This window comes from Plectropomus leopardus, chromosome 10 (genome assembly GCF_008729295.1).
Source record: "Plectropomus leopardus isolate mb chromosome 10, YSFRI_Pleo_2.0, whole genome shotgun sequence".
NCBI classification, from domain to species: Eukaryota; Metazoa; Chordata; class Actinopteri; order Perciformes; family Serranidae; genus Plectropomus; species Plectropomus leopardus.
The window spans coordinates 26,537,427-26,563,923 of NC_056472.1; the positions used below are offsets into that span (position 1 = coordinate 26,537,427).

General features: G+C 37.5%; 2 protein-coding genes across 2 annotated transcripts; both read right to left on the minus strand.

Moving 5' to 3' along the window:
• Positions 1-1,489: 1,489 nt before the first annotated feature.
• On the minus strand, positions 1,490-21,841 carry si:ch211-269e2.1 (cohesin subunit SA-2). The gene is given in 33 exon segments (XM_042494886.1): positions 1,490-2,223; positions 2,226-2,260; positions 2,340-2,415; positions 2,507-2,688; positions 3,466-3,594; positions 3,677-3,828; positions 3,915-4,016; positions 5,153-5,289; positions 7,875-8,049; positions 8,126-8,218; positions 9,026-9,106; positions 9,209-9,296; positions 9,400-9,482; positions 10,514-10,714; positions 11,372-11,458; positions 11,580-11,672; positions 12,427-12,530; positions 13,669-13,786; positions 13,884-14,004; positions 14,110-14,217; positions 14,300-14,379; positions 15,279-15,377; positions 15,550-15,673; positions 15,766-15,839; positions 16,470-16,621; positions 16,703-16,907; positions 17,004-17,075; positions 17,178-17,254; positions 17,371-17,467; positions 18,393-18,557; positions 19,812-19,899; positions 20,764-20,859; positions 21,711-21,841. Coding segments are annotated over 32 exon segments (3,546 nt in total). The 5' UTR covers positions 20,814-20,859; positions 21,711-21,841; the 3' UTR covers positions 1,490-2,125.
• A 1,769-nt stretch (positions 21,842-23,610) lies between these two features.
• On the minus strand, positions 23,611-25,978 carry si:ch211-218d20.15. The gene is made up of 4 exons (XM_042494174.1): positions 25,840-25,978; positions 24,273-24,391; positions 24,025-24,170; positions 23,611-23,946 (listed from the first exon to the last, which is right to left on the minus strand). The coding sequence occupies exons 1-4, from the start codon at positions 25,928-25,930 to the stop codon at positions 23,838-23,840; spliced, it is 465 nt and encodes a 154-aa protein (XP_042350108.1). The 5' UTR covers positions 25,931-25,978; the 3' UTR covers positions 23,611-23,837.
• Between the last annotated feature and the right edge of the window lie 519 nt (positions 25,979-26,497).

The following is a 26,497-nucleotide window of genomic DNA, read 5'->3' on the forward strand; positions in this document are numbered from 1 at the left end:
ACACACACACACACACACACACACACACACTGTATATTGTACAGGTCTGTACTCATTATGATTTACTGTATGTGTGAGATGGGTTATTATTATTATTATTAAATTATTAGAGATGGATTTATACATAACTGTAAATATTTATTTGGTGCTTGCTGTGTTGTAAATGTTTTGGGAAAAGTGTTGTAGACAAATTCTTTTTTCTATGTTATCAAGAACTTAATTTGAATGTACTTTGACCGAACAAAAGGAACCAATTTTAAAATGTTTTGCTTTTCTTTAAATAATAAAGCTTTGGTTAATGGAAGAGTAAAGAAAACTGACTGCTCAGTTTAATTTGATCTTTTAAAAGCTGGTTTTGATGAGCTTATTATAGATGTCTGACAGCTAACTAGCACAGACCACAATGTTTTTGTGAGCTGCTGCTGCTGCATACAAACATAAATACAAATGTTTCAATGCAGTGAAATACTTTTTTAAAAAAAAAAAAAGTTATCCGCCTTGTTAAATGTCTTCATGGGTTTTAAGTGGGACAAGATATAAATGCATTTGTAGAAATTCACATTATGAAAATATTACAGCTTGGAGAAATGTGCTTGCTTAATTTTTTTTAATTGAAATTAATTTACAATAATACATAAATAGTTTTTGGCAAACTTAAACCCAACCATTTCCTATAAGGAGCAATAATAAAGTGGCAGGCGTGATAATAAAGCAGATTTCTTAATATTGATAATAAAAAAAAATCCTGGACCTGAGTGTGATCCAACAGTAAAATTAAAAGATGGATCTTTTGTCAAGTACAACATGGAAATGAACATTAGGGGGGAAAGCTGTACACATACTGAAGTACTTGGTCCTCAAATGATGAGGTCTTTGAATAAAATATATTTGAGCTTAATCTGACATTATATGAAGATTTAGGTTAGTGTTATCCTATAGTTTTTCTGTCTGTTGACAAATCCCATGAAAAAAAAACTCTAATTTCCATTAATTTTTTACCTAAAATGTTAAAACTAAAAAGATATCACTAATACTGTACATAGTTTAAGCTTTTTAAAAAAAAAAAAAAAAAAACTATCAGTTATTTATTACACTCAATAGGAGAAAAAGTGCATTTGTTGGGAACTATTTTCAGACACATATTAACCCTTTGAAGCCTGATTTCTAAAAACATGGGAAAAAAGACAATGAGTAACTTGGTAAGAAATGTCCCACAAATTGCAATATATATAGAGAGAGATTTTTTTCCTTTTTTTTAAATAAATGATGGGGAAATTTTCCCAAATAATATATAAAAATAATCATAATGACATATCTAAAATTATTTCAATAAAATTATTACCTTTTTTTTTTAAATATTCACAACTGTTTGTATGTTCATTTGGATTTTTGTTTAATTTTTTGTGAAGTTTCAGGTCATTTTCTTGTATTTTTTCACTAATTTCTTGCTAATTTTTAGGGTAATTGCTTTTGTTGCTCATTTCCTTCTTCACATGTTTTTGAAATAAATCAAGCCAATTTGCCTCAAAGGGTGAAAACTTATTTTATTTATTTTTATTTGTACTAGGGGACGTTTTACAGTTATACTCGTTACCTGGACAGGCTGGACGGTGATAGAAGTTATTACTAAATTAGCAGTTTGAAGTTACGCAAACTACTAAATTTATACACATGGCTGCTTTTGCTATATATGAATAAAGACCCACTTTGCTGCAGGATCAGCGTTGCTCCCACAGACATTGGTTACCTTTAAATTTTTACTGTCTTCTGGTTAACTTTACTGCTAGGATCTGTCGGTTTTTAGTTTGTTTTTAATACTTTGTTTTATGGCAGAGAGGAATAAGATATAACAGATTTGGCACACGTAATTGTGGTATTTTTAGTGTAAATTCTTGATCTGTCTTTTCATGAGATTTGTCGACAAAAAGAAAAATATTATCCTTTAAAACTACATCCTCATACGAAACATAACGTACTGCATTTTCAGCAAACCTGTATGAACAGGACGCAGGGACACATCAGAACGGAGAAGACACAGGAAAGTAAAACGTCTCACTCAAAGTTTGTGACGTCCAGTGTGAGGTCAAACAGAAGCGCCAGTCCTCCTCCAACATCCTCATAACCGTTACAGCTCAACTTCCACAGTGTCGTCGTTCGCCTCGCCGCCGGCGCTGAGCACGGATCCCTCGATGTTTAATTTCTTTGCGGGAGCTTCCACAGGACAGAAAACGGGTCCGTGTCGGCCGTCTTTTCCTGTTGGCTGAGAGGTTAGATGGGGTTATTAGCACGAGCGAGGTGGAGACGATTTGCCGTGTTTATGAAGAGTAAGAGTGCTTCACCTTGGACTGAAGCTGGATCTGTGAGCTTTCCCAACTTTGGAGTCAACGGGGCTGAACGGGCAGGGGGACTTGCTCCCTAAAACAAATAAATAAATAAAAAAAGATACACACATGATGCAGCTGGTACTTTTTAATTCTGTGCTTAATTTTGTTGTTTAGTATCACACCTTCTAGTTTTTGTTTGGAGAAAGGAGAGCGATTGGGCTTCCTGTCAGAGCTAACGTAGGACGCAGCGTCTTCTGCTTCAGCTGCAGCCAACAGAGAAGCCCGATAGTAGATGAGCGGCTGCCAGCACTCCTCCCTGAGGTCAATGATGTGCTCCGCTGTGTGTTTCTGCAGGTAGGAGAACCTGCGCGGACAAGAACGAGACTTTCAGAAAGCAGGGTTTAGAAAAACGTGTTAATGACCCTGAATGTCGGTGCTTCCTTTACAATGTTTAAAAAAAAAAAAATGCACACGCAACCTTTCATCTGTATATTTGGACTTTGACCTGAAACGTGCTCCTGCGAGGGCAAATTTGCTGTTCAAGCACCTCTCCTCGCTTCACTGGATGGATTAGAGACAATATATTTATATATATTTATTATATATTATATATTTCCTAAAACTTGACATAATCAGATACACTCTTGAAGGCTCCTTGCAAAATTTAAGAACAATCTAGACCCCCTTTTTAGAGTATTTGAGACTTTACAAGCACCACTGAATAAGAAATAATTGATTTTTTTTTCTCATTGCTTGTTTTTTTTAATTCTCAATTATATCTTACTATTATTTATTTAAATGTATCTACACATTATATATTATATTTAAATTATTATTCTATTAACTATTTGTTTTTTCTCTCTCTCTCTTACTGCTTTTTTAACTCATCTTTCCGTGATTATTGTGCAATATTGTATGTGTCTCTTCTGTAATCCTTGCCAAATTAATCATCTTAAAATTTGGACTCAGGTGTGGGATGTTCGGGAGGGTTCGGCTGGGTGGTGGGTGGGGTGAAGGGGCAGGTTATCCTCACATTTATACTCATTCATTTCCAATGTATACTGCATACAGATAAGCTGTCAAATGAAAATCCAATAAAAACTGACAAAAAATAACCCTGAATGTTTGATGTGCCGCTTACACTGTTTTCTTGTCTGGTTTGAGGAGTTTGCTGGAGAACTCGCTGAGGATGGTCAGGTAGGAGAGGTACGGTGGCGTCGGTGTTTCTGGGGTCTGACTGAACTCTTGGAACACAAACTCGATGCCGTTCCTGCTCGTATTAACACAAACTTTAGGCACAAAAATCTGCCAAAAAGCAAATCAACAAGTGGGAAACAAGAGCCTGTGCTGACCTGTGGATCATGACGACGCACTCACGAAACTTGACGAGGTCCCCGAAGGTGAGGGCAAACCGCCTGGCGAGCTCTTTGATGCTCGTGAAGGTCTGGATTCCTGGGTGAGCCCTGCCGCCGCTCTCCTGCTCTCGCCTCAGACGAACAAACAGCTGAGGAGAGACGACAAGAATGCGTCAGCAGCTTGCCGATTTTGTAGCTGAGGTGCATTTTTTTAGGATGAATGAAGCGATTCTACCTGCTGCAAACAGAGCACGAGAGTACGAGAGCTCTCTATCTTATCGATCTGTCTGGTCCTGTACATCGTCTCCTTGATGATGTCTCCAAAGTCGTTGTGGTACTGCGGAAAAAGAGAGAAATTAGCTCCTGTAGCACACAAGCATTAACCCTTTAAAACTGGAACAAATTGGTTTGATTTCTTTCAAAAATATGGGGAGAAGGCACAACACATGGCCCCAACATTTGCAAAAAAAAAAAAAAATTAAAAAGTTTCAAAAAAATGTAACTGAAAATAAGCATAAAAAAAGTTTAAATAAATAAATAAAAATAAATAAACTGACCTAGAAAGTGCTGACAATGAAAAAAAATATATACAAGATTATTTAATACATTTTATTCTATTTTTTATCTACCATAATTTGAAATATAAATAATAATATTTATAATTTTCTGGACATTTGTCCTTTTCTTTTTGGGATAATAATCCGATAATCCTTCCCTCTTATTTAAAATTAATTTCTAGGTAATTATAATGTCAATTTTTGCTAATTTCTTGCAATATGTGGGATATTTCTTGCCATATCCTAAGATTCAAATAGCTTGTAAAAGGCGTCTCAAAGGAGCACAAGAAAACTGAATGAAAAAAAGGCATTTTAACTTTTTTCCTAAAGATGTGTGCCTTGGTTCCTTCCTGTTTTTCCCAAATCCCTTCAACATGTTTATATATTGTGTGTTTAATCAGTACAAAACTGTGTGAAAACAGGTTGAGGTTTTATGACGCCATATTTCTTCTATTTTGTCGGTATGCAGATTTTGTTACCTTTGGACAGAGCCAGGCGAACGGTTTCCTGCTGTTTCATGTCTTCATGCTAAGCTAAGCAAACCAGCTGTTGGCTGTTCCTTCATTTTTTAAAACTGTATTTTATATCATTTTAAATTATCTTATCTTTGCTTTTGCTATTTTAATAGCTATTTTTGTTATTTATTATAATAATTTAGTAATGAATCCTATCTCAGTACTCTTTAATTGTAAATCTGTATCCTTTATTATTTTTTTTTAGATTTTATTGCTCTGTAAAGCACTTTGAATTGCCCTGCTGTATGAAATGTGCTATACAAATAAAGCTGCCTTGCCTTCATACTTACACCCTACAGACATGAGAGTGGCATCAACCTTCTTATCTAACTTTTGGCAGGGAAGCCGAGAAACCTGTTTCCCAAAATGTCAAACTGTTCCTTTAAGGACTTAACCTTTACCTTCATGTAGTACATGAAGACCTCAGCTGCCATGCTCATCTCCAGCACCCCGTGCACTATCAGTTTGCAAAAGGCCGCCAGCAGATTTCTGCGTCTGTGAAGGTCCTCCAGCCGCTCCAGCTCTGAGTTTTCACCGACTGAAGGATCCAGACGGAGTTGGAGCATGTGGTTGGATGTGAAGTGGTTTGAGAAAACGGGAAGAGAGTGATTAATCATGAGAAATCATATAACAGGAAAGAAAAAAGGAACAAAGCCGAGTGTTTTAGTTAGTTTGAGGACAATGGCTTTAGCAGGTGGAAATCAAAGATAACATAAGACTAGAGTTATGGTTGTGACACCATGTGGCTTCAATCTTTCACGAGGCTAATAAAATAGGCTCAGAGGTGAGCCAGAGTTAATGGAATTTTCTCACGGAGAGAGATTGCCCTGATTTTATGATTTAACTCAGTGCCCTTGCCCTCTGAGTGATCTCTGATCCAGCAGCTAATAGAAAACACTGTCTATATAACAAAAACGTTACCAGGCAAATCCAATAAAACAATAGCTTTTTATTACATGTTCAAAAACCAATAATCCTGTATTGTATTTGGTTGAACATTTAAGAGATTCCCACCCGGACCGCTATTGACTTCTCTGGACTATCCCCATATTTGGATGTAATATGTCTGTGAAGTTATTGTAAAGACAATAAAATGTTTTAGTTGCAGTCAGCCATGAGTGGATTCATAAGTTTACCTGCAGGACTTTACGGACTACGTATTTCAAACATGTCAATCTTTTTTTTCTCATTTCGGAGCGGCTGGGAGCACACACTGCCGTCATCAGCTTACAAGCTGCATCGCTTTGCATAACAAAGTCTAACGTGCTCTCGTACAAATTAGTGCCGCCAGTTTCAGTCGGAGGATATTAACAGGGCTTCCTTTGTAATTAAGGGTCAATTGTCGGGTCAGGTTGGAAATCAGAGCCCGTTTACATTCAGCGGGCAGCTCTGCAGTGAGTTATTAAGCCAAATGTGTGGCCATGCATTTAATATCTGCATGTTTTTACCACGGAGAGCTGCTGCACTCAATCAATGCTTCACTCAGAGCACAGTTGCCACAGAGAGAGATACTACGCTCCTGCAGGGTGAGAGTGCCATCTACTGTGTCAGTGCTGCAGTCTGTGTCAAACATTATACACACACATTACAATGCAGCTGTGTGAGAATGCAAATGTCACAAAATATGCTAAATAAATCTGAACAGTTTATCTATTACAACCAGAGAGTGAAAAACAAATTCAAATGTATCATCAACTTGCGATTAAGAAACCTTATATGGTAGCTGCAGTGTTGGAGAATAGTGATCTACATGTAATTAAACCAGTAGGTCGGTAGCACAACTACATTCATATTTGCAGAGTAATTAAATCACCTTTTTTTGCATTTTTTGTGTCGTTAACCATTGAGACCAAGTCGCTGTTTTGCAAGTCGAGTAATTTTCGAGTCTTTGCACTCAAGTTCCGAGAAAAGACAGGCAAATCCCAACTGAAACTTTAAGTTTCATGGCTTCAACAAGTCATACTGCACTCCTCATGATGCCATTTTAACAGGAGATTAATAATATAGTAATTATACAAAAATCACAAAAAAATTTGATCCTGATGCTTTTGCTAAAAAAAACACACCTGTTTATTCCTCATTCCTTCATTATTATCTGCATTATTGTGCGTTTCATACAGGAGCCAGGAGCTGTTTAAATCTGCACACATTTTGTGGTTATTTCTTCTATTTTTATTCAACTGTTGCTCAGATGGATCTTTGTCTCTTTCTGCCCTTTCAGTTGTTAATCTGATTGAACCATTGCACAGCATTTTGTTGTCCATGTGCAAAAACAAACTCCTCGTCAAATACATATGTTGAGTCTGGGCAAAGCCTTGTGTCAGAAAAACTGCAGCAATCCAGGAGTTCAGTCAACAAACTTATATATTATAATTTTATTTAATTATTATGATATATAAAGGGAATTTTTAACCTAAAAGTATGAAAGACCACTCAAACATAAATTAGGGGTCGACAGATTATCGGCCTGGCTGATCATCAGAGCCGATATTTGGCATTTTGCCAATTATCAGTGTTTTATTTTAAAAATCGCCAATACAATTTATTAAATAAAAAAGTGTGCGTATTACACTCAATCAATACCGGGGAAGGCAGTCTGCAATACATGCAAAGAAAGTGTCAGCATGGGAAGAACTTTTTCTTTGTAAAACCTCAGGGAGCTATTTTTATTAATTCATTTTTTTAGTTAAATTTTAACTGAACTTCATTTAAAAAAAAGTTGCTGGGAAATGGCTGTTTATGATGTTTCAGTTTTGATTAAACATTTGCTAAAACCACTTAAAGTTTTGTGTTATATTTGTTTGTTGTATTCCAAATTCTTAATTTCGACAAATATTTTCATTTTTATTGTAAATGCATATCAGTTCCAAATATTGAATATCAGTTTCAATAACTACTAATAATCGGCACACGTATCAGCACCAAAAAATCAGTCGACACTGACATAAGCAGCTGTTCTCTCAGCCATCTGACTGTATCCAATCAAACTTTTGTATCAGGAGATTATAAAACCTCAGCAGTGTTCATCACGCTGCACACTGAAGCTCAAACATCCGAGTGAAGTAACAATAAGCAAAAAACATTTGCACAAACATAATTCATGTAAAATACCTGGCGTCTCACCACTGCTCTGGCTGTCACACTCCGGTCCGACAAAGACGTGCGTGCATACAAAGGTCAACAGCGCCCTCTGCAGTTTGGGACTGGGTGTGTAGAGCAGCGGACCGAAGCAGGTGGGATCCCACACGTGAAGCTGGTAGGAATGAGCTGTCAGAACGTCACACACACCCAGAAACGCCTGTCGTGGAAAAGTAGAGAGGAAGTAACAAAGGCGAGAAGAAAGAGTAAAAGTTAATGATAAAAAACCAGTTTACCTGCTGCTGCACTCTGTGGTCTGAGTGGGAGAGACAGTGATGACCCCTCTCACAGAAAAGACGCAGCTGGAGTCTCTGAGACATAGCTTTGTCCTAAGACACACACACACACACACACACACACACAGGACACACTGATAAGAGAGAAATTGTGCAGCATTGTTCCAACAAATATGTATAAATACATATAAATTTAGTCCATGAACAAGCTTTCTGAAGGAGAACAGGCTACAATTATGCAGAAATTCTTAATAATTCTAACAACAATAATACAATAATGATAATAATAATATATAGGACTTAAATAGCACTTTCTAAGAACTCAAAGACACTTTAAATGAAATGCAAAAAAACAATACAAATGCAAAATACTGAAAAACGCTTACATGAAACTGAAATTTTAAGTTTAAAGATTGCCTAAACAGTGAATCAATTATCAAAATAGTCAGTAATCAACTTATCAATTAACTGATTAATCATTTCAGCTCTCGCTGTCTGTATGAGGGCTATTGTGCTGTTTGCTTATAACAAACAGACCATTTATCAATCAATAATGCAGTAAAATCAATCAGAAAGTGACAAAAGATTGATTTTTATGCATTTACACGGGTCACTAATTCAAAACACACCGCAAATTTTTTTAAAACATTAGTTGAAACATTGTCATGTCTCCGCAGGCACGCTCCAAAATCAAAGCTCTTTAACAAATTATATTTACTTTTTGTTCAAATAACACAATTTTAAATGTTATTAGCTTTTATAACATTTAATGGTTATGCTACTGAAGAGGATGCAAACACTTCCTCCAATTTTTAATTATATTATGTTGCATATATTACACACCCACTGATGGTACAAGCGTCATCTTAATGCCTTCAAAGTAAATCAGACGTAACTCACTCTGGAGGTTAACGTTTCAGTGCTGGTGTTGAGAGACCAGAGCATGCAGAAGGACAGAAGCTGCAGGACCTCCAGCAGCACCTTCACACGGAAATCAAGAGAGAAACATAGGACACTTAGAAAAAGAACAACGCTGGATAAACAAGACCAAAAAACTTGGTTTTAAAGAGGCAGTGTTGGTACCTCGGGCGGCACTGCTCCCTCGCCGCTCTGCACTGACAGGAGAGGAGACAGCAGCTCAAACAGGTTCCACCCGAGGAGGTTGTGACAGCTAACAAAACACGAACAGAAACAGATTATCAGCAGCCAATAAATATACATCACTGGCAGAATACTGTGGGCTCCAAAATCTTACCCAGGGACTTAAATCTTACTTGTGGAAAGCTCGGAGTTTCTTTAGCGTGGCTAAAATTTCTGCAGTTTTCTCCTCGTCAGCTGAGAAACTCGGACTCTCACCCTACAACAGAGAAATAGGAAATCTTTTTGGAAAAACTAACATATTACAAAAAGAAAAGCTGGCAGAGAAAATATATGTGGGAGCTTCACAGACTTTTGAAACAAAATGATAAAGACCAATAAAATCACAGATGAAAGTGGGGTTGGGACAATCAGAAATGAGAATTTTAAGTGTTGTAGACCATGTTATTTTTTTTTGGCACAGCCGTGATTTCTGTGAAAGAACAAATAAAGTCAGCACACTAGTGCATGCTCCCATAAAAATGTACTCGATTACTTCCACACGTGTGACGTTTCGGGCATTAGCCCTTCCTCAGACATGACAAAGTACAGAGACACTTAACTATCATGAACAGGTCACCTGACAGGTCATGTGATACCGAGAAGTTTACAACTCTACAATACAACATAAGTGTCATAAAACAAGATAAAAACATAAAAGACAAAAAAACAAAAAAAAAAGAAAAAAAAAAAAAAAAAAAAAGAGAAAAGGGGGGGGGGGGGGTGTACAAGTAAGTAAGTAAGCAAGTAAGCAAGTAAATAAACAAATAAATAAAACTAAGTAAAAGATAGTGAGAAAAAAATCTGGATTAAAAAAGAAGAAATAAGTCTGTAAATAAATAAGTAAGAATAAGTAAAAGATACTGAGAAAAAAAAATGGATTTAAAAAAAATGGATGATCATTATAATGATAATGAAGGAATAAGTAAAATTAAATAATTAAACAAAAAGTAATAAGGGACAAAGAAAAAAAAGTGTGATTTCTCCATCTGCTAACTCATAAGTGTCTAGGTGAATAGATAATTCATAAGCAATGTAGTTTTCTTAAGTTTTAATCATTTCCTCAGCTAAAATAATTAATATTTGCGATTTGTACACCTGACACGAGTTTTTTTTCCAAATGTCCTTGCAACTAAATACGATTATGACTTTCTTGAATAAATAACTGAGACAAAATAACACCCACAGGTTCCAAACACACACGCATACATCCTTGTACTTTTGGCTCTGCAGAGTGACGGAGCCGCTCACCTTCTGCGAGGCTCCCAGCAGTGCTGTCAGCTGATCCACCCAGCGCTGCACCAAAAAGTCTCTGGCGGCTCGGGCCTCGGAGCTCCAGGCCGTCTCCTCGCCACACAGACTGAGGTAGGTGCGGGCTGCAGCCTCCAGAACAGCGGGACTCGAGTGTCGGTCCAGAGCCGCTCCCAACTCCGCCATCAGGGAGGATAACGCCTGAGAGGAGGGAACGAGAACACGGCTGGTGACTATTTTGTGACCATACTCAACAACTAATAGCAGTTAATGCAGATAAATGCTAAAACAATTACTTAATTAACACATTAGCTGATGACATATTTAATTAATTACATCGATTTATTAATAATTAAAAATGCTCGTCACAGGCACTCAGACGTGACAATTTCCTGCTTCTCTCTTTTTTATGTCATCATTTCTGTTTTAGGACATCTTTATATTTTTGGATTTTGAACAAAATGATAGACTACAAGCTGAATGATCTAATAAAAGTATAAACAGTACATATAGCCAAAAAAAACCCAATATGTTCTCTGGATAAAGAAGTTGTCTCAACTCAAATTTGCTAAAATTATTCCATAATTAAAACCTCGTCCAGTTCAGTCTTCTGGCATTTAACCTTTATTTTCATAATTAATCTATAATAAACCATTCAATTTAACTATTCAAAACTGTGGTATCGCCTTAATAATCATTATTCAATGGAAATATCATGTTTAATGTTTTGTTTTTTTTTCAGGCTCTGATACTACAGTTTTAATAGTGACAAAAACACTTATCAAAATGTGAAGAAACTATGTCTCTCTATTATCTCTCTAATGATATTTATGCAAGTTGAAAGCTCAGGGTGCAGACCCGTGTGTTTTCAGCTTCAGGACACTCTGGGAGGAAGTACTGAGGAATCCTCATCAGGGAGGCAACAATGTCACAACTACCTGAAAACTACACAAACAGCAGAGACATTATCACACTGTAAAGCCCAGAGTCTAATTGTGCAGAACAGAGATCTGAATGCTGATAAATGAAACAATTATTACTGTTGACGTGTGGAATAAATAAATACCTTGGACAGTAACTTGGGAAGCACCACGAGCAGATGATCAGTGAGTTTCGTACAGTCATCAATATGAATTTTCTTTTCTCTGGCGTTCATTACCTGAAACGTCAAGACAAACAGACTTTTCTTATTGAAATATAGTTTAATATTTTTGCCTTTTTAAGTATATTGAGCTGATTTGCTTATATAGTTTTATTTTAGTAGAATTTTGAATGCAGGGCATCTACCTGTAGTGGTGTGCTTTTTTTAAAAAAAATTTAAGATTATTTTGGGGATTTTTAGGACAGGTTTAGCAGGAGATGGGGAGAGAGAGAGGGAATGACATGCAGCAAAGCGTCAAGGCCGGTATCGAATCTGCAGCTACCACCGAGCCACCAGGTGCCCCAAGTGGAGTGCTTTTACATGTTTTATTATACTTTCACTTAAAGATATACTATGCAAGATCCCCACCCCCCAAAAAAACAATGCATAGTCTCATGCAGAAGTAATGCCTCATCACTTAAGACCCACAGTGGTGTATTTGTTGCAGCAACTCTGTCCTCTGCTTGTATTTTCTCATTTTCTTCTTATTTTCTGTGTTTGGGGCGTTTCTGGGCGTGTGCCCCCCCACAGTGCTCAGGTAAGGTCGTGGCTTAATAAAAATGTAGCGACCACGTGCAGGACCGTATGCAGCATGCATCTAAGAGACACAATGCTGAAAAAGGGCAAATATAGCGAGATGTGATGAGTGAATCTGGGGTTGGCTTTTCTTTTCGCTGGCAGGCATTTACAAACACTAACCTGCATTGTTAACGTTTACGTAAAAGATTTTAATACTTCTCTACTCATAAATAGGAATGGATCTCTCAATGACCTTCTTGGCTCCGCTCCTTCCTGCCAGCGCTGGTCCCTCTGCAGCCTGACGCACCGACGCCACCAGGATCTCCACCAGCACCGCTTCTTCAGCTGGAGTGAGACCTGCACACATACACAAACACAATATCTCACCTGCAGATGAACTGAGACTTTATTTTATAAGATACAGTTAGGTGTTCGGATATTATTTAGTCACAGTGTTTTGTGGTGGAAACGTACTTTACTGCAACCAAAGCATGTGAGTCTGTTAGAGGCTAAATCTACTTAATGAGAAGCAGATGTTGTATACAAAAAAAAGCTTAAAAAATCTATAAAAGTATAAACGAAGATACACTGTGCTCTGCATTTCTTAAAAATATTACAATTACACTGAAATAAAAATACAGATTTGTTACAAAACATAATACTGTTTTGGCTCATAGATGCTCTTAAACTCACATGGATACAAAACAGGCACAAAATCTTCGGAAAAATATTTGAAAAGCTGTTTTCGCTTCGGGCTTTTACATATGCACTGAAACACTCGTGTTTTTAAGCATCCAATAGACAAGAATATATAGGGTGCTGGTTGACAAACACATTTTCCCATTATTTTACAATAATATGGAGCATCACAATAATATTCACAAATATGCTTTACTGCTCACTATCATAAGCGCTCCATTCAACGACCACTTTGTCCTTAATACAAGACAAACTATTTTAACCAAATCAACAAAATTATTAGTCAAACTAAACTTTTAGTGGTCTGACAATTTTAAAGACACTTTACTAAACTTCTGCCTGCAGATACACAAACACACACACTAAGGATGCACGATAATATAACGGCATGTCATCGGTATTGGCAGATACTTCCTTTAAAATTCAATATTCTGATCGGCCAACATGCTGATTTCTGCCGATATCACAAACTCTTTTTCCTTTTTTTAATTGACAAAGTGAACATCAACCCTAAATTGAAGTATTTTTCTTATTTTACAATAAATATACAGTATATTACATACCTTTAAAATCATTGTATTTTATGTCTCAATCTGCTGGGGCGTTACAATAAGACTACGTATAATATGACGTTAGTTCCACTACAGCAGAGACTTAATGATCACTAAAACCAGGTGGGGGTAAAAATTGGATAAATTGATATCAGTGTCAGCCAAATGAGTTGTTATATATGAACATATTAGATACAGCATAAAAATGAGATATCGTGCATGCCTAACACACACATCACAGTTACCTGAACAGTGTGAGGAGGAGTCCTGCAGCAGAATAGACGTGAGTGTGGGCCAGTCCTTCAGCAGAGCTCCACCACAGTCCCACAGACTGTCCACCAGGTACGCCACATGCTTGTGCAGCTGCAAGCGTACGCAGACAGACGTGTCAGTACGCCCATGTGGAAGACAAACAGATTACTTTCTTTGCCTTGAACAGAGACAGCTGGAGTATTTTCACCTCAGACTCCTGGTAGAACTGCAGCAGAGCCTTCAGTCTGGCAGATGTTTGTTGTTTTTGAGCCTCCTCCTCATTTGTTTCATCCTGAGTATCAGATGCAGGGGCTACAGTGTTGAGAAGCCTGACAGAGAGCAGCAACATGCAGGGAGAAGTTAAATAACAGTTTGTTTGAGGAGTTTTTTTTGTTTTGTTTGTTTGTTTTCCTCAAGTGGCGAGATGAACGTACCGGGAGAAGAGCAGCTCCCCTGCAGTGGCCGCCAGAGGTCGCTGTGATGAGTAAACAAATTGGAGCAGCTGCTCGTAGTCCTCTGGACTGAGGATATCGTCAGATGTTCTGAGGAGGAACACGTAGTTTGATGCAAAGAAAAATATCAGGAAAACATTACAGATGATTAGAAAATGACAAACAAACTCACTTGGAGATGAGAAGCAGTAGTTTCATGGTCTGCACCGCCACTTCGTTGTCCTTATCCAGAGTCATCGAGATCATCCGGTCCTGGGACACCAACAGTAGATGTTACAGCCTGAACCCATGAACAAGCATGTTTTTTTGACTCCTGTTAGCTATAATCTGTTAATGCAGATTTAAAGGGATACTTCGCCTATTTTTGACCAGCTGTGTAACAGGTGGATAGTATGTGTAAATGAACTGCGGTAAACGGACCTCCATCTAACCAGTGCCTAGATATCCCTCCTTCCCCCAGATGACACACTAATGATCTCATGGCTGCTGCTCGAACTACAAGCAGTACTTCTGCATTGTCGTATTGCCCGCCACTTATGCCGCCACCGCTGAGACAAAGAGAGCATTAAGAGACAGACCCACCCCTCTCTCTCCCTCACAATTGAACCAAAATCCAATCAAATGGTACAACTACGCAGTGCTGATGGAATATAAATCAAGATTATGTTTTCTGCACTGCCTATTTCTCGCCTTAAATGTTCTTAAAAATATATTTTAATGCCTGTTTAGCTGTAACAGAAAACACTTGTGAACAGGAAGTGGGTGCAATACTGCTTCCTGCACAGTGAAAACAGAGGCCGAAAAACTTTGATCAACATAAAATCATGCAACAGAATTACTATATTTTTAAAACTTCTTCCTGGTCATCTCCTTCTTTTTTAAACTTTTTTTTTACATTTTCAGATAATTTTCTTGTACTTCTAATTTTGGGGTCATTTATTCTTTTGTTGCTCATTGCGTTTTTTCCCGTGTTTTTGAAAGAAATTATGCACTTTCAACTTCTTAAGCAAAAGTGTCCCTTTTCTCTTTTTCTTTGGTCATGCAGCACCACTTTCAAATGTATTTGTGTTTTTCTACTACAGAGACGGCAAAGTTTTATTAAAAAGCCATCTTTCCAGCAGTGAAATACGTCTTTCAGCAGAATCTTTTACCTTGAAGCGGCTGGTGAACAGGTCCAGTTTCGGGAGCAGTGGAGGATCTCCATACAAACCCTGAAGACCTAACACACACTTGAGACGCACATCTGGTATCTAAAACATGAGATGCATGCCAGAGCATAGTCAATTTTTTTATGTAAAACATATGCATCTTGTTTTTAATCTTATAAGAGTTGATTTCTAGCTGCAGTCACCAGTTTCACAGCAGACTATCTTTGTGTTATTTCACATCACATTATGCTGCATCACGCTTGTGGTCGTTTACCTTGTCGTGCATCATCCAGCCCACGTACTTGAGGTAGCTATCATTCAGAAAAGCAGAGCTGTAGAGCTTCATCCACAAACCCAACTCCTCCATGCAGATGGAGCGGATTTCTGGAAGCACGTCACTGCACACACACAAATCAGCTCCACACTCAATAAGATAATACACATTGAAAGTTATGCTGAAACCAACAGCGTCAGAGAAACACACATTTACCGATATCTTTTCAGAAAAACTCCTTTAAAGATGGCGTCCATCATGCTCTCTATCTCCGCCCTCTTCTCCTGCAGCTTGAAGGGAAACGGAGGAAACACAGTGAGTCAGATGTTGTTCACACGCAGCAAAGATAAATTTAATTACATGAAATTGCGAACATACAACAAAAGTATATCACAATATACACACAATAATAACAACAGTTAGAGCTGATGCCACAACAGATATAAATGTAAAAACAACTGGGGAGAGGGAGAGGAAGGGAGCAGAAGGAAAACTATTACATAAAATGTAACTAAACCAAATCAACCTATTTGTTCATTTATTCGTTGTTTTTCTTTTCTTTGTTTTTAAGTGTCTCTATGTTCAATATCCTTGTTGCTTTCTTACTTTATCCAATCTAATATCATCGCTATGTTTGACTTTGTATTTTGTTATATGTAAGCACTAAATGGTGAATAAAAGGTTTAAAAAAAAAGGGTCGTAAATCAACTTTAAAATTATAGAAAATATCCTTTGTCAACTAGAATTTATCATTCCACGCTTTTATTGAAAAAAGTGTGAAAGCTGGTCTCTCTTTTCAGAGACACACCTTAGTGGAAATAATTTTAAAGAGTTCTTTTCATATCTCTTATATATATTTTATTTTATTATTTTTTTTTTACATGGACAAAAAATCCTAAACAAAGACACACTGGTCTTACCTCTGTGATCTTCTTCTGTATCCTCTCATGTTGCAGAGTGCTTTTCTGTCTCATCGTCTTCCTCTTCTGCACCTCGTACAGTTTCTGACTGTTCTCAATGCCGACGCTCAGACTCAGAGCCACGGCCACCAGAGAGCTCAGCAGCTTCACCGCTTATCAGTTATCAAACCCACAAAGCACAGATTAGTTTACTGAATTCATTCACGTATGTGTTTGCGTCTTCTGTTTCTTACCTGCGAGCGTGCAGGTGTGTCTGAAAGCCCGTACGTAAGAGTCCGACAGCTCTGTGAGCAGCGAGATGAGGGTGTTCATCAGGTAACTGTCGAATATGACACTGTGCTGACACTGAGCCACCAGCACCGACACAAAGTCGCAGAACTCAGAGTGGAACCAGCGGCCGTACGGTCCGGACTGAATCAGAGGATACTCCACACTGTCCTGCAGAGCGGGGAGGGAAAGACACGGAGAGACAGAAAACACTTTGAAGGGCAGCAAAAGTCGAGACACAAATACATTAAACAGTGAGGTGCTGACCGTGTCCATGGGCCACGTGACTGTGAGGATCCACGGAAAGGCCAAAAACTTCTTATACTGCAGACCAGCGACCTGAAACACACAAAATCAAACAGTCTTGGTTCAACGAGTTATTTAAAAGAGATTTTTTTTTTAAAAGAAAACAAAACAGTAGAAAACGAAATGATGTCGTACCTCATCCAGCTCCTCCACCATCTTACTCATGACCTCATTGTCCTCTTTGCTCTGACACATCTCTGCTGTGACCACACCTGAGAGACAGGAGAGAAACATACACCTGACCGTGTGTACCATGTGTAGTACGTGTGTGTGTGTGTGTGTGTGTGTGTGTGTGTGTGTGTTTGTGTGTGTGTGGGCACGCGCTTGCCTTTGCACCCAGAGCACTGGATGAAGAAGCTGATGAGATCGAGGAGAGAAGAGTCTCTGTCCGTCACATAAGCCTCGATCCAATCATCAATCACCGCCTGCTCAGACACACAACAGTCAATTAGTGTGTTTAAAGTGATTGATTATTAATTATTAATTAACACTCCAATAATGAGATTACTCCTGATTACCTCATCACTGAATCAGAAGAATCAGAATCAGAATCCGGTTTTATTTAAGAACATTTACACACACAAGGAATGTGACTTGGTGTTTTGGTGTAAAACAATTAACCATAAAGGAAGAATAAAAATAGTGAATTTAAATAGAATAGGACATAAAAGGAGATTAAAAAACACAAAATAACATTTAAATATATAACATGAAAAAAATGAATATAAAAAACACAAAATGTATGTACAAAAGGAGCAATGGAGATTTTTAGTTTTGGAGATTTTTCATAAGTATAGTTACAGTGCAAATATCTTAAGTCTAAATAATTCAGTTGACCTACAGTGTGCAGTGTACAGAAATCCAGTCCAGTGTGTGTTAATGTAACACATAAAAACAGATTTATCTTAAAATTCATTAACCCTTAAGGGCCCGCTTTAATATTCTACACACCTGTATTGCTCATATCCAATTACAATTATACATTATTATTATTATACATCTTTTTTTTTTTACTTTCATTGAGTTTATTTTTTAGCCAACATCAGTACTAATCATAAATAGCAAATTTTCATTAATTTTCAGAATTTTAACCCTTTAATTACCAGGTTTTTGTCATGATGCCACTATGCAGCCTTGTGTGTTGTGATCTTTTTACTGTCTACCACTTAGAGAAGATGCATTGAAATTTCATTGTACATTTATGCAACGACAATAATGTATTCTGTTCTATTCACTGAGTATATTTTGGGCTCATTCTTGCTTTTGTAAACAGTTGTGTAAACATTGTTTGCATCCTTTCTCACACACATACAAGTAAATATATCACAGCTGAGTGTTAGCTCATCTCACCTGCATGGCGCTCCGGCCCATGGTGACCACCTCGAACAGGGTGACGGCCTCCACGTGTCTCTGTTTACCGTGGCTGCCTCCTGCTCTGCCGACACCACTGCGACTCGCTTTGGCACTTTTGCGTTTGACATTCTCGGAGCCCTCGTGAGGCCTTTTTCTACGTCTCTGTGGGTTTTCGTAAAATAAGACAGAAAATATTAGAGTTTACACATTATACCAGTGTGTCCTAAACAGGGCAAATACACGTTTTGCAGGCAGACACCGGAGCCTTCCCTCCTCCAGCTGGGTGCTAACGAGCCTCATCACACTTCGGTGAACCAGCTTTAAACACATGGTGTCTATTTTATTATCTTTCATTAATAATTAAAAGGATGGTTTTGCTTTTTCAACAAGAACAGAACAACTTTAGAAAAAAACAGGAAGGATTCAAGGCACTCGTCTTTAGGAAAAAAGTTAAAATGCCTTTATTGAATTTATTTCTGAATGCTTACACCTGTTGTTTTAATTACCCTTTGTGTCATTACAGGTTTGTCTGTAACTTCCTAAAGAAGGCCGGACGCCAAAACTCGTCAAAGAATTAATCGTTTTTAGTCGTGCTCTACTTTAAGAACCTGCCGATGCAATAAAGGCATTTTAACTGTTTTCCCTGCCATGGCTCCTTCCTGTTTTTTTTCTAAATTAATTCACGCCCTTCACCAAAGAGCACTGTCTTTTTTATTCTATTACTAGTTTCAAGAAGCTCTCCTGTTTTTTGGCTTTTATTTATATAATTAATGAATATGCCAATTATTCTCTCAACTACACAATTAAGCGTTTTGTCCATGAAATACCGGAAAACGCCGAAAGATAATTTACACATCCTAAAATGACTTCTTAAAATAATTAAAAGATTTTCAGTTTACTATCATATATAATGAAGAAAAGCATGCAGCATTTTTTTAGAAATATGACAGGAATTATTAAATTATTCTTCAAAGACAGTTAACTAATGTTCTAAGTTTTTAAAATAGCCAATCAATACATTATTTTGGCTTTTCTCACAGGAGCCATTTGGACTTCTCACAGCAGGAGAAGCACAGGTGTTACTGATGATGTTAACGACGGCTCTGTTAAGTTTCCCAGTTATTCATGTCAGCGTGAATGTAAGCTGGCACGCACAATAACAGGACCCCAAAACTGAAGCTGCTAAATGTAATTCAGTCGTCATTCATTACATTATTTTCACCTGTGCTCATTTTACTGTAACATGTCCAAATGTCCTCTGGAAAAAAGGCAAGATGTGAAAATAAAATGTACTTTAAAAGGCCTTGCATGCATTATGTGTGTGTATCATCACACTGCTGTTGAACTGCTGCTCTTCTTCTGTTCTGTAACTTTTGCTTTTAGACTGTTTTTGGAGGAATCCCAAAAAACACCTACCACACTCTTTTGTCTGTTCTCGTTCCCCGACTCGTCCTCTGAATGATTGACAGCCTCTGAAGAGTTCGCCTCATCATGAGAGTTATTACTGGGAAGTCAAAAAATATGAATTCACAATGTACTCATGTACTGTACTTACAGTGTGTAAAATTTTGAGGTAGTTGCACTTTAAGTATATCCACTTTATGCTACTGCTGTAGTTACTTTGATTTAACATTCAAAACATGCCAAGCTTATTAACCCTTAGGGCCCGCTTTAATATTACACAGACTTTTGTTGCTCAGAGCACAAAATGTGCTTTTCAAAATTAAGCTTTACAAAATATTATGAATTAATATTTTCTTCATTAGTATTTTCTACTTTCATTGAGTTTTTAACCAGCATCAGTCCTAATCAGAAATATCACTTAATTTATTTTTAACATTTAACCATTTATGCAAGGTTTTTGTCAAATTATTTTCAATATACTACATGCAAAGTACATTTTTATTGTTATTATCACAGTCTGGGACATGTCAATGATTTGCATCAACACTGACTGTGACAGTGCACCCAGTGGAAATAGCATGTATTTTCTCTATATGCCAAATATGGTAAAAATTATGTAATCAGGTTAAAAAACTGCAGTTTTACTGGGTCTCAATTGTGCATTTTTTGCACTTAACAGTATAGATGTAACAATTCTGTCCACACAGTGTATTTTAGACTTATTGTGGGAGCTGAACTGGAAATTCCAAGATTTAACAAAAATACACAATCTTGCCAAAATGTATGCCATATGCATGAACACGGACAAAATTTATCAAAAAATGCAGAATGAAAAGCATGTAAAATGTGCCATACAGTAATGGTTAACAACCAACACTTACAGTAACTTCATAAAAAATATATATTGTTCCTAATACTTAAGTAACAGATCTGAGTACTTTATCCGCCACTGTCACTTTCTTACTTCTGCTCAGAGACTCTGGATGCAGCTGCAGCTGAGGGCTCAGGTATCATCTCCTCCTCAGATCTTTACACAAGGCTCAGGTGTGTGTTTCCGCATCTGGAAAAACAGTATGATGAAGCAGGGTTCAAACAGGAGATGTTTCAGATTGACCTCGCCCAATGTTGGTTTTTCAGGGACAATACCAATATCGGTTATTGTTAGATAATAACACACACTGCAGACATTTGGAACCGACATACATTTACAATAAAAATGAAAATCTTTCTGTCAATATTTAAAATATTTGGAATATAACAGCACAAAACTGTGTTTAAATGCCTTTAGCAAATGTTTAATAAAAAGTGAGACTTTAAACATATACAGCAAGTTCCCAGCAACTTTTTTTTACAACTAAAATTTTAAATTAATAAAATGATTTGATAAAAATAGCTCCCTGAGGTTTGAGAAACTAAAAGGTTCTCCAAAAATGCTGATACAAATAATCTGCAAAATGCCAAATATCGGCTCCAATAATTGGCCAGGCCGATAATCTTCCGACCCCGAGCTTCAGACACAGTGCAACCAAAAGTGTGTCTAAATATGAGCCCTAACAGCTGTAGAAAGAGAGAGTATACAGGGATGTATGTGCAGTCAGACGGGTTTCTGCTGCATGCATGCATGAGAATGATGTGTCGCATGTTTCCTGTCCTCAGGGAGGAGCTGACAGGGGATTTAAAGGGTTGCTCAAGGACACTCCGGCAGAGTAGACGCTTTTAGCCTCATAAGGGTTTTAGAGACAAGTAAACGACAACACTGTGCTTTCCTAAGACACTGCTAACTAACACATATTTTCCTAAAAACTCAAACGTCAGTTAGTTTCCTGAAGTAGCTCTGTGGTGTGTCACAAAGATGACTGACAGGTAAACAGACAGCTCCACCGCCGCGCCCACCAAACTTTTCAAACTTACCGTCCTCACAGTGATTCATCCTTCCTTCACGTTCATTCACGTGTTATTTAAAATCCGAAAGCTGTCCAATAAATATAATTCAAACATTTTTCAACGTGGAAAACCCTCTTTCTTTTCTCACAGCTCTCACAGTCAAGTTGCCGGACAGCCTAGCTCCAACCTGATTGGCTGACCGGCCAAATTACAACGTCTGTGATTGGTTATTCTCGAGCGTCACTCAGCGTTTAGTCCCGCCCCTGGCGGCGGTGACAGACAGACAGTGTCCCGTTTAGTTCCTGCAGACTTCAGCATGTAAACATCAGGGCGACGCGTCAGTTATGACATATCATAATATCTGTAAATATTATCTTATTTCTTTAATAAATAACAATACAGCACACGCTGATAACTTTTAGCTGTTAGTTTGATGTAAATAATGTCTTGCTCTGTATTTGTTCATTTATTTTAATAAACCAGCTCCAATGTTAATTCAGGAGGGAGCTGTAGTGGTATTTTATGATTTAATATTTTGCAGCAATTGAACAGCAGGAGGCGCCATTTATTCATAAATTGGCTGACACACATACACACAGTCATATATACACACACACACACACATACACACACACATATATGTGTGTGTATATATATATATATATATATATATATGTATATGTATGTATATGTATGTATGTATATGTATGTGTATGTATGTGCATGTGTGTGTGTGTGTGTTGTGTGTGTGTGTGTGTGTGTGTGTGTATATTTAATATATAATGTCTTGCTCTGTATTTGTACATTTATTTTAATAAACCAACTCCAATGTTAATTCAGGAGGGAGCTGTAGTGGTATTTTATGATTTAATATTTTGCAGCAATTGAACAGCAGGAGGCGCCATTTATTCATAAATTGGCTGACACACATACACACAGTCATATACACACACACACACACACACACACACACACACACACACCCATATGTGTGTGTGTGTGTGTGTATATGTATATATATATATATTATATATATATATATATATATATATATATGTTTGTTTGTTTTTTCTTCCGTATGTACCACAGACAATAAATAGCAGACTAGTTTTGAGAGCCCTCAAAATTTTTGTTTTCTTTTTAAATTCCAAATGAGCATCATTTTCCTGTAGTGTCTTCACTTCTCAAATAGCTGTGATAACATAATGAATCCAGAGGAGCCTTTGCTAGTGGTTAACCCTTTAAAACCTTGAGGGGTATCACTTTTTCTACTTTCAGATGCCTTTTAAAAGCATTTGGTGCAATTTCTTTCACAAACATAGGAAAAAAGACAATGAACTTGGTAAGAAATGTTCCATGAACTGCAAGAAATTAGTAGATTTATAAAATTATTTCTAAATAAATCTCAGGAAAAAAAAAAAAAAAAAAAGAAAAAGAAATAATTACATATCCTATTAAAAAAATAAAAATATACACAAAATTATTTTTATTATTACATATTTAACAATGGTTACAGAATTATTATAATCTTTTAAGTACCTTTTCTAAATTTTGAGTGCTTTTTTGTTTTTTTTAAGCTATTTCAGGTAATTTTTTTTAGATTTATTGTTATTTTTTGCGTTATTTTTTCCATCTTTGTTCATTGCCTTCTTCCCATGTTTTTGAAAAATAAATAAAAAATAAATCAAGACAGTTTTAGCGGGTGTCAAATGGTTAAACCTGTGCTTTACCTGCTGAAACAAGTCAAAATGTCTGCCTTAAAGGTCTATTTTTGAACAGGATGACATCTGCCCATTACAGTGAGAACGCAAACACATGTCCCTATTGCATTAAATTTTATTATATTCCACTTTAGGTAAAAAAAAGAAAAAGAAACAATAACAGTAGTTGTAACAATAGTGCAAGGAAAGATTCAACAAGGGTTACATTCATTTCCAAACAGTTGACTCATCATAGGGACTAACATGGGCCACATTCAGGAGGACAATATAAAAACCTACATGATTTGTACATGAAGAATCCGGCCATCGAGCAGTTGAATGTGTAGCACCTTTTCACAGTCATAACAACATCAGTTCATGAAGAGGCTCCTGGAGAGACCTGGTGCATCAGACCGTAAGGGTTCATAGACATAGGGGCGCTGGTCGGGGTGAGTCAGGACAGGAACTGGGACACAAAGGTCACGGCCTGGTGAACGTCTTCCGTCAGCTCCTCCGGCAGCGTCAACACCACCGACGTTAAGCTCTGAGTTAGTTCTAATATCCTGCACAGAGAAGCAGCACATGGTCGGTATCAGATTGTCGCTGCATTAATCATCGTCACATTTTGGATTTTGACTCACCAGTTGATGTATTGAGCAGCCAGCTGAGGTTCGTGCCTGGAGCCTTCCTCCACCACCAGAGACTGTTTAATCTGTTTGAAGTTGGCCTCGATGTCTTTCCTCATTTCAGAGAAAGCCTGAATTCCTCTGAAAGAGCTGAGGACTTGCTGCAAAAAAGACACCAAAAACTCACAATGAGATGAAAACATGGAGGCTGATGCGTGATAGAAAAAAGATGAAAAATGATAGTTCTGATTTATTCTGCTTACATAAATAACCGAGAGCTGGTGCGCAATGTATTTATGACTTCCAAGGTGCCTGATATCTTCCTCCAGCTGTTGACTCAGCACCAGGAGCTGGTTCAGTTTGGCGATGTGGAAGTAGTATTCTGCAGAAAAGCAGCAGCTCACGTTAGTTGGGAATGTGTTTAAATCGTGTTAACACCCAGAGTGGATGATTGGAAAAGTGATTAGAAAGAATTGTATAGTTTCAACAACAACAATGTGAATATTAAAAACGTGGGGAGAGCATCAATACCAGTCTATAACCAGTGGTGAAGGAAAACAGAGAGGGGAAGTAATGAGTCCTAAAACGCGGAAGTCCGTTAGCCTTTTAGCACGTCCGGTTCCCTCGTCTTAAAGTCTCTGGGTTTTTTGAATGGGCTTTCGGTAAAATGCCTTAAACAAGGTCTGTGGTTAACGCAGGTTAAAGATATTTAGATGTTTTGTTCTGCAACATAAAATACATTTATGAACTTTTAAGGTTTTACTCGTCTTAAAAAAAGCGGTTTCTAACAAGTGGCTAATTGGGACTACAGTGCTTGTCGGGGACGTTAGACGTCATCACACCGGACACCGAAACTCATTAAACTTGTCCGACTTTACAGCTTTACAGAGTCGCACTCCAACTTGTAGATTTATCCGTTTATGCTATTTTTCGATCGTCTTTTAACGTGTTTTTAGAGTGTTTGTAGTTGTGACGTTTAAGTCGTGGGACCGCGATGCAGTTTGTGTATAGCCTAACGATAGCTTTTTGCTTCTGGCGATTTCATTTACGCCTCCATACACACACAAACTTAGTTTATCTGTGAATATTATCATGCTAAACAAAACATGTAAGTGTCATAAAGTTGTGTTCATCAAAGAGCTTATTTTTGGGGATAATCGCAAATCCCATTCAAAAATCCCATAAGGTAAGTATAGCAATACCTTCATGTAAAAACAATACTCCATTACAAGAACAAGTATTTCAAAATCTTACTTCAGTTAAAGTACATCAGAATCAGACACATGTACTTAAAAGTAAAAAGAGTCAGAGTATTCATCATGCAGAATTGCCCCTGTGGGTGTTAGAAGCATTTGATGTAGTTGAAAGTGAAGCTGAAGCCAATTTTTGATGGGTAGTTAAATTGCTGATTTCACACCTCAAATGTTTTCAGGAACTTTTTTTAGTGTACTGTTTAGCTGTAAAATGAAAACGTTTGTGAGCCAACAGCTATGTCAGAAACAGCCCTGAAACGAAGCACTGGCTAATTTATGGAACAAACTTTCTAATTATAAAACTGTACAGTGATCTGATCTCTACAACATGTACTACTGTGTGTATGTAGTTTCAGCAACTATGATAAAAAGTTATTTATATTATAGATACCATATGTATCTGTGCTGGGTGTATGCTAAGATCTATTTTTTACATTAAAAAAGACTGCTTTTTGACAGCTTTACACTTATTTGTTAACATGTCTTGAACTGAATTTTAGCAATCTGTCTTCTGAAACAATAGCAGATTGAAATTTGCTTCTTCGTCCTGGCTGGGGATACATTTATATCCTCTTACCGTCCATAGGCGGCCTCTCCAGCATGTCCACTGGGCTGCCTTGAATGAGGAACACCTCTACACGAGGAAACATTACTGACAGACCCATCATGTCCAGGTAGTCCTGAGGAAACACACAACCCCTCTGATCTCTGTGACAGCATGTAACACTAAGCTTAAATCACAGTCTTCTTATTTCATTTTTAGGAGAACTATATGACGTGAATATCCTGGTACTCAACGGCATGCCATAAAAGTTTTATTTGGACATAATCGTTAGATGCGATACCTCCAGCTGTGGCATAGGCTTTGGTAGATGTTCAAGGCACTGCAGCATCTGGTCAAGAATCTCTGATCCTTGAGCCTGGAAAGTGTCTGACTCCTCTGGGCTGCAGCCTTGTCCTAACTGCTCCTGAAACTGTAAAAAGTAAACTTTGATTAATACGCTCACAGTATTAAAGGAGATGTGAAATGCCTATGAATAGCAGAATAGATTGCATAATGGATTTAAAAGTTGTGGCAAAGTTTGGCATGCTGGGACTTAAATTAGCATGAATAAACTGGCAATGACTTCTCAACTCTAACGCTGTGTTTGATTGCTGTCATTGGATTGTGGTCATGGTTGTGCTGGTGCTGTGGTCCTGTCTGTGGCTGCGCCTGGATCATGGGTCCTGGTTAA

What these genes read in the sequence shown, in the direction of transcription:
- si:ch211-218d20.15 (XM_042494174.1), bottom strand. Translation starts at nt 25,930, where the DNA reads ATGATGGGTCTGTCAGTAATGTTTCCTCGTGTAGAGGTGTTCCTCATT. An exon ending in GGAGAGGCCGCCTATGGACG is followed by an intron (nt 24,392 to 25,839) that starts GTAAGAGGATAT and finishes GCTTTTCTGCAG; the next exon opens with AATACTACTTCCACATCGCC. An exon ending in ACCAGCTCTCGGTTATTTAT is followed by an intron (nt 24,171 to 24,272) that starts GTAAGCAGAATA and finishes TCTTTTTTGCAG; the next exon opens with CAAGTCCTCAGCTCTTTCAG.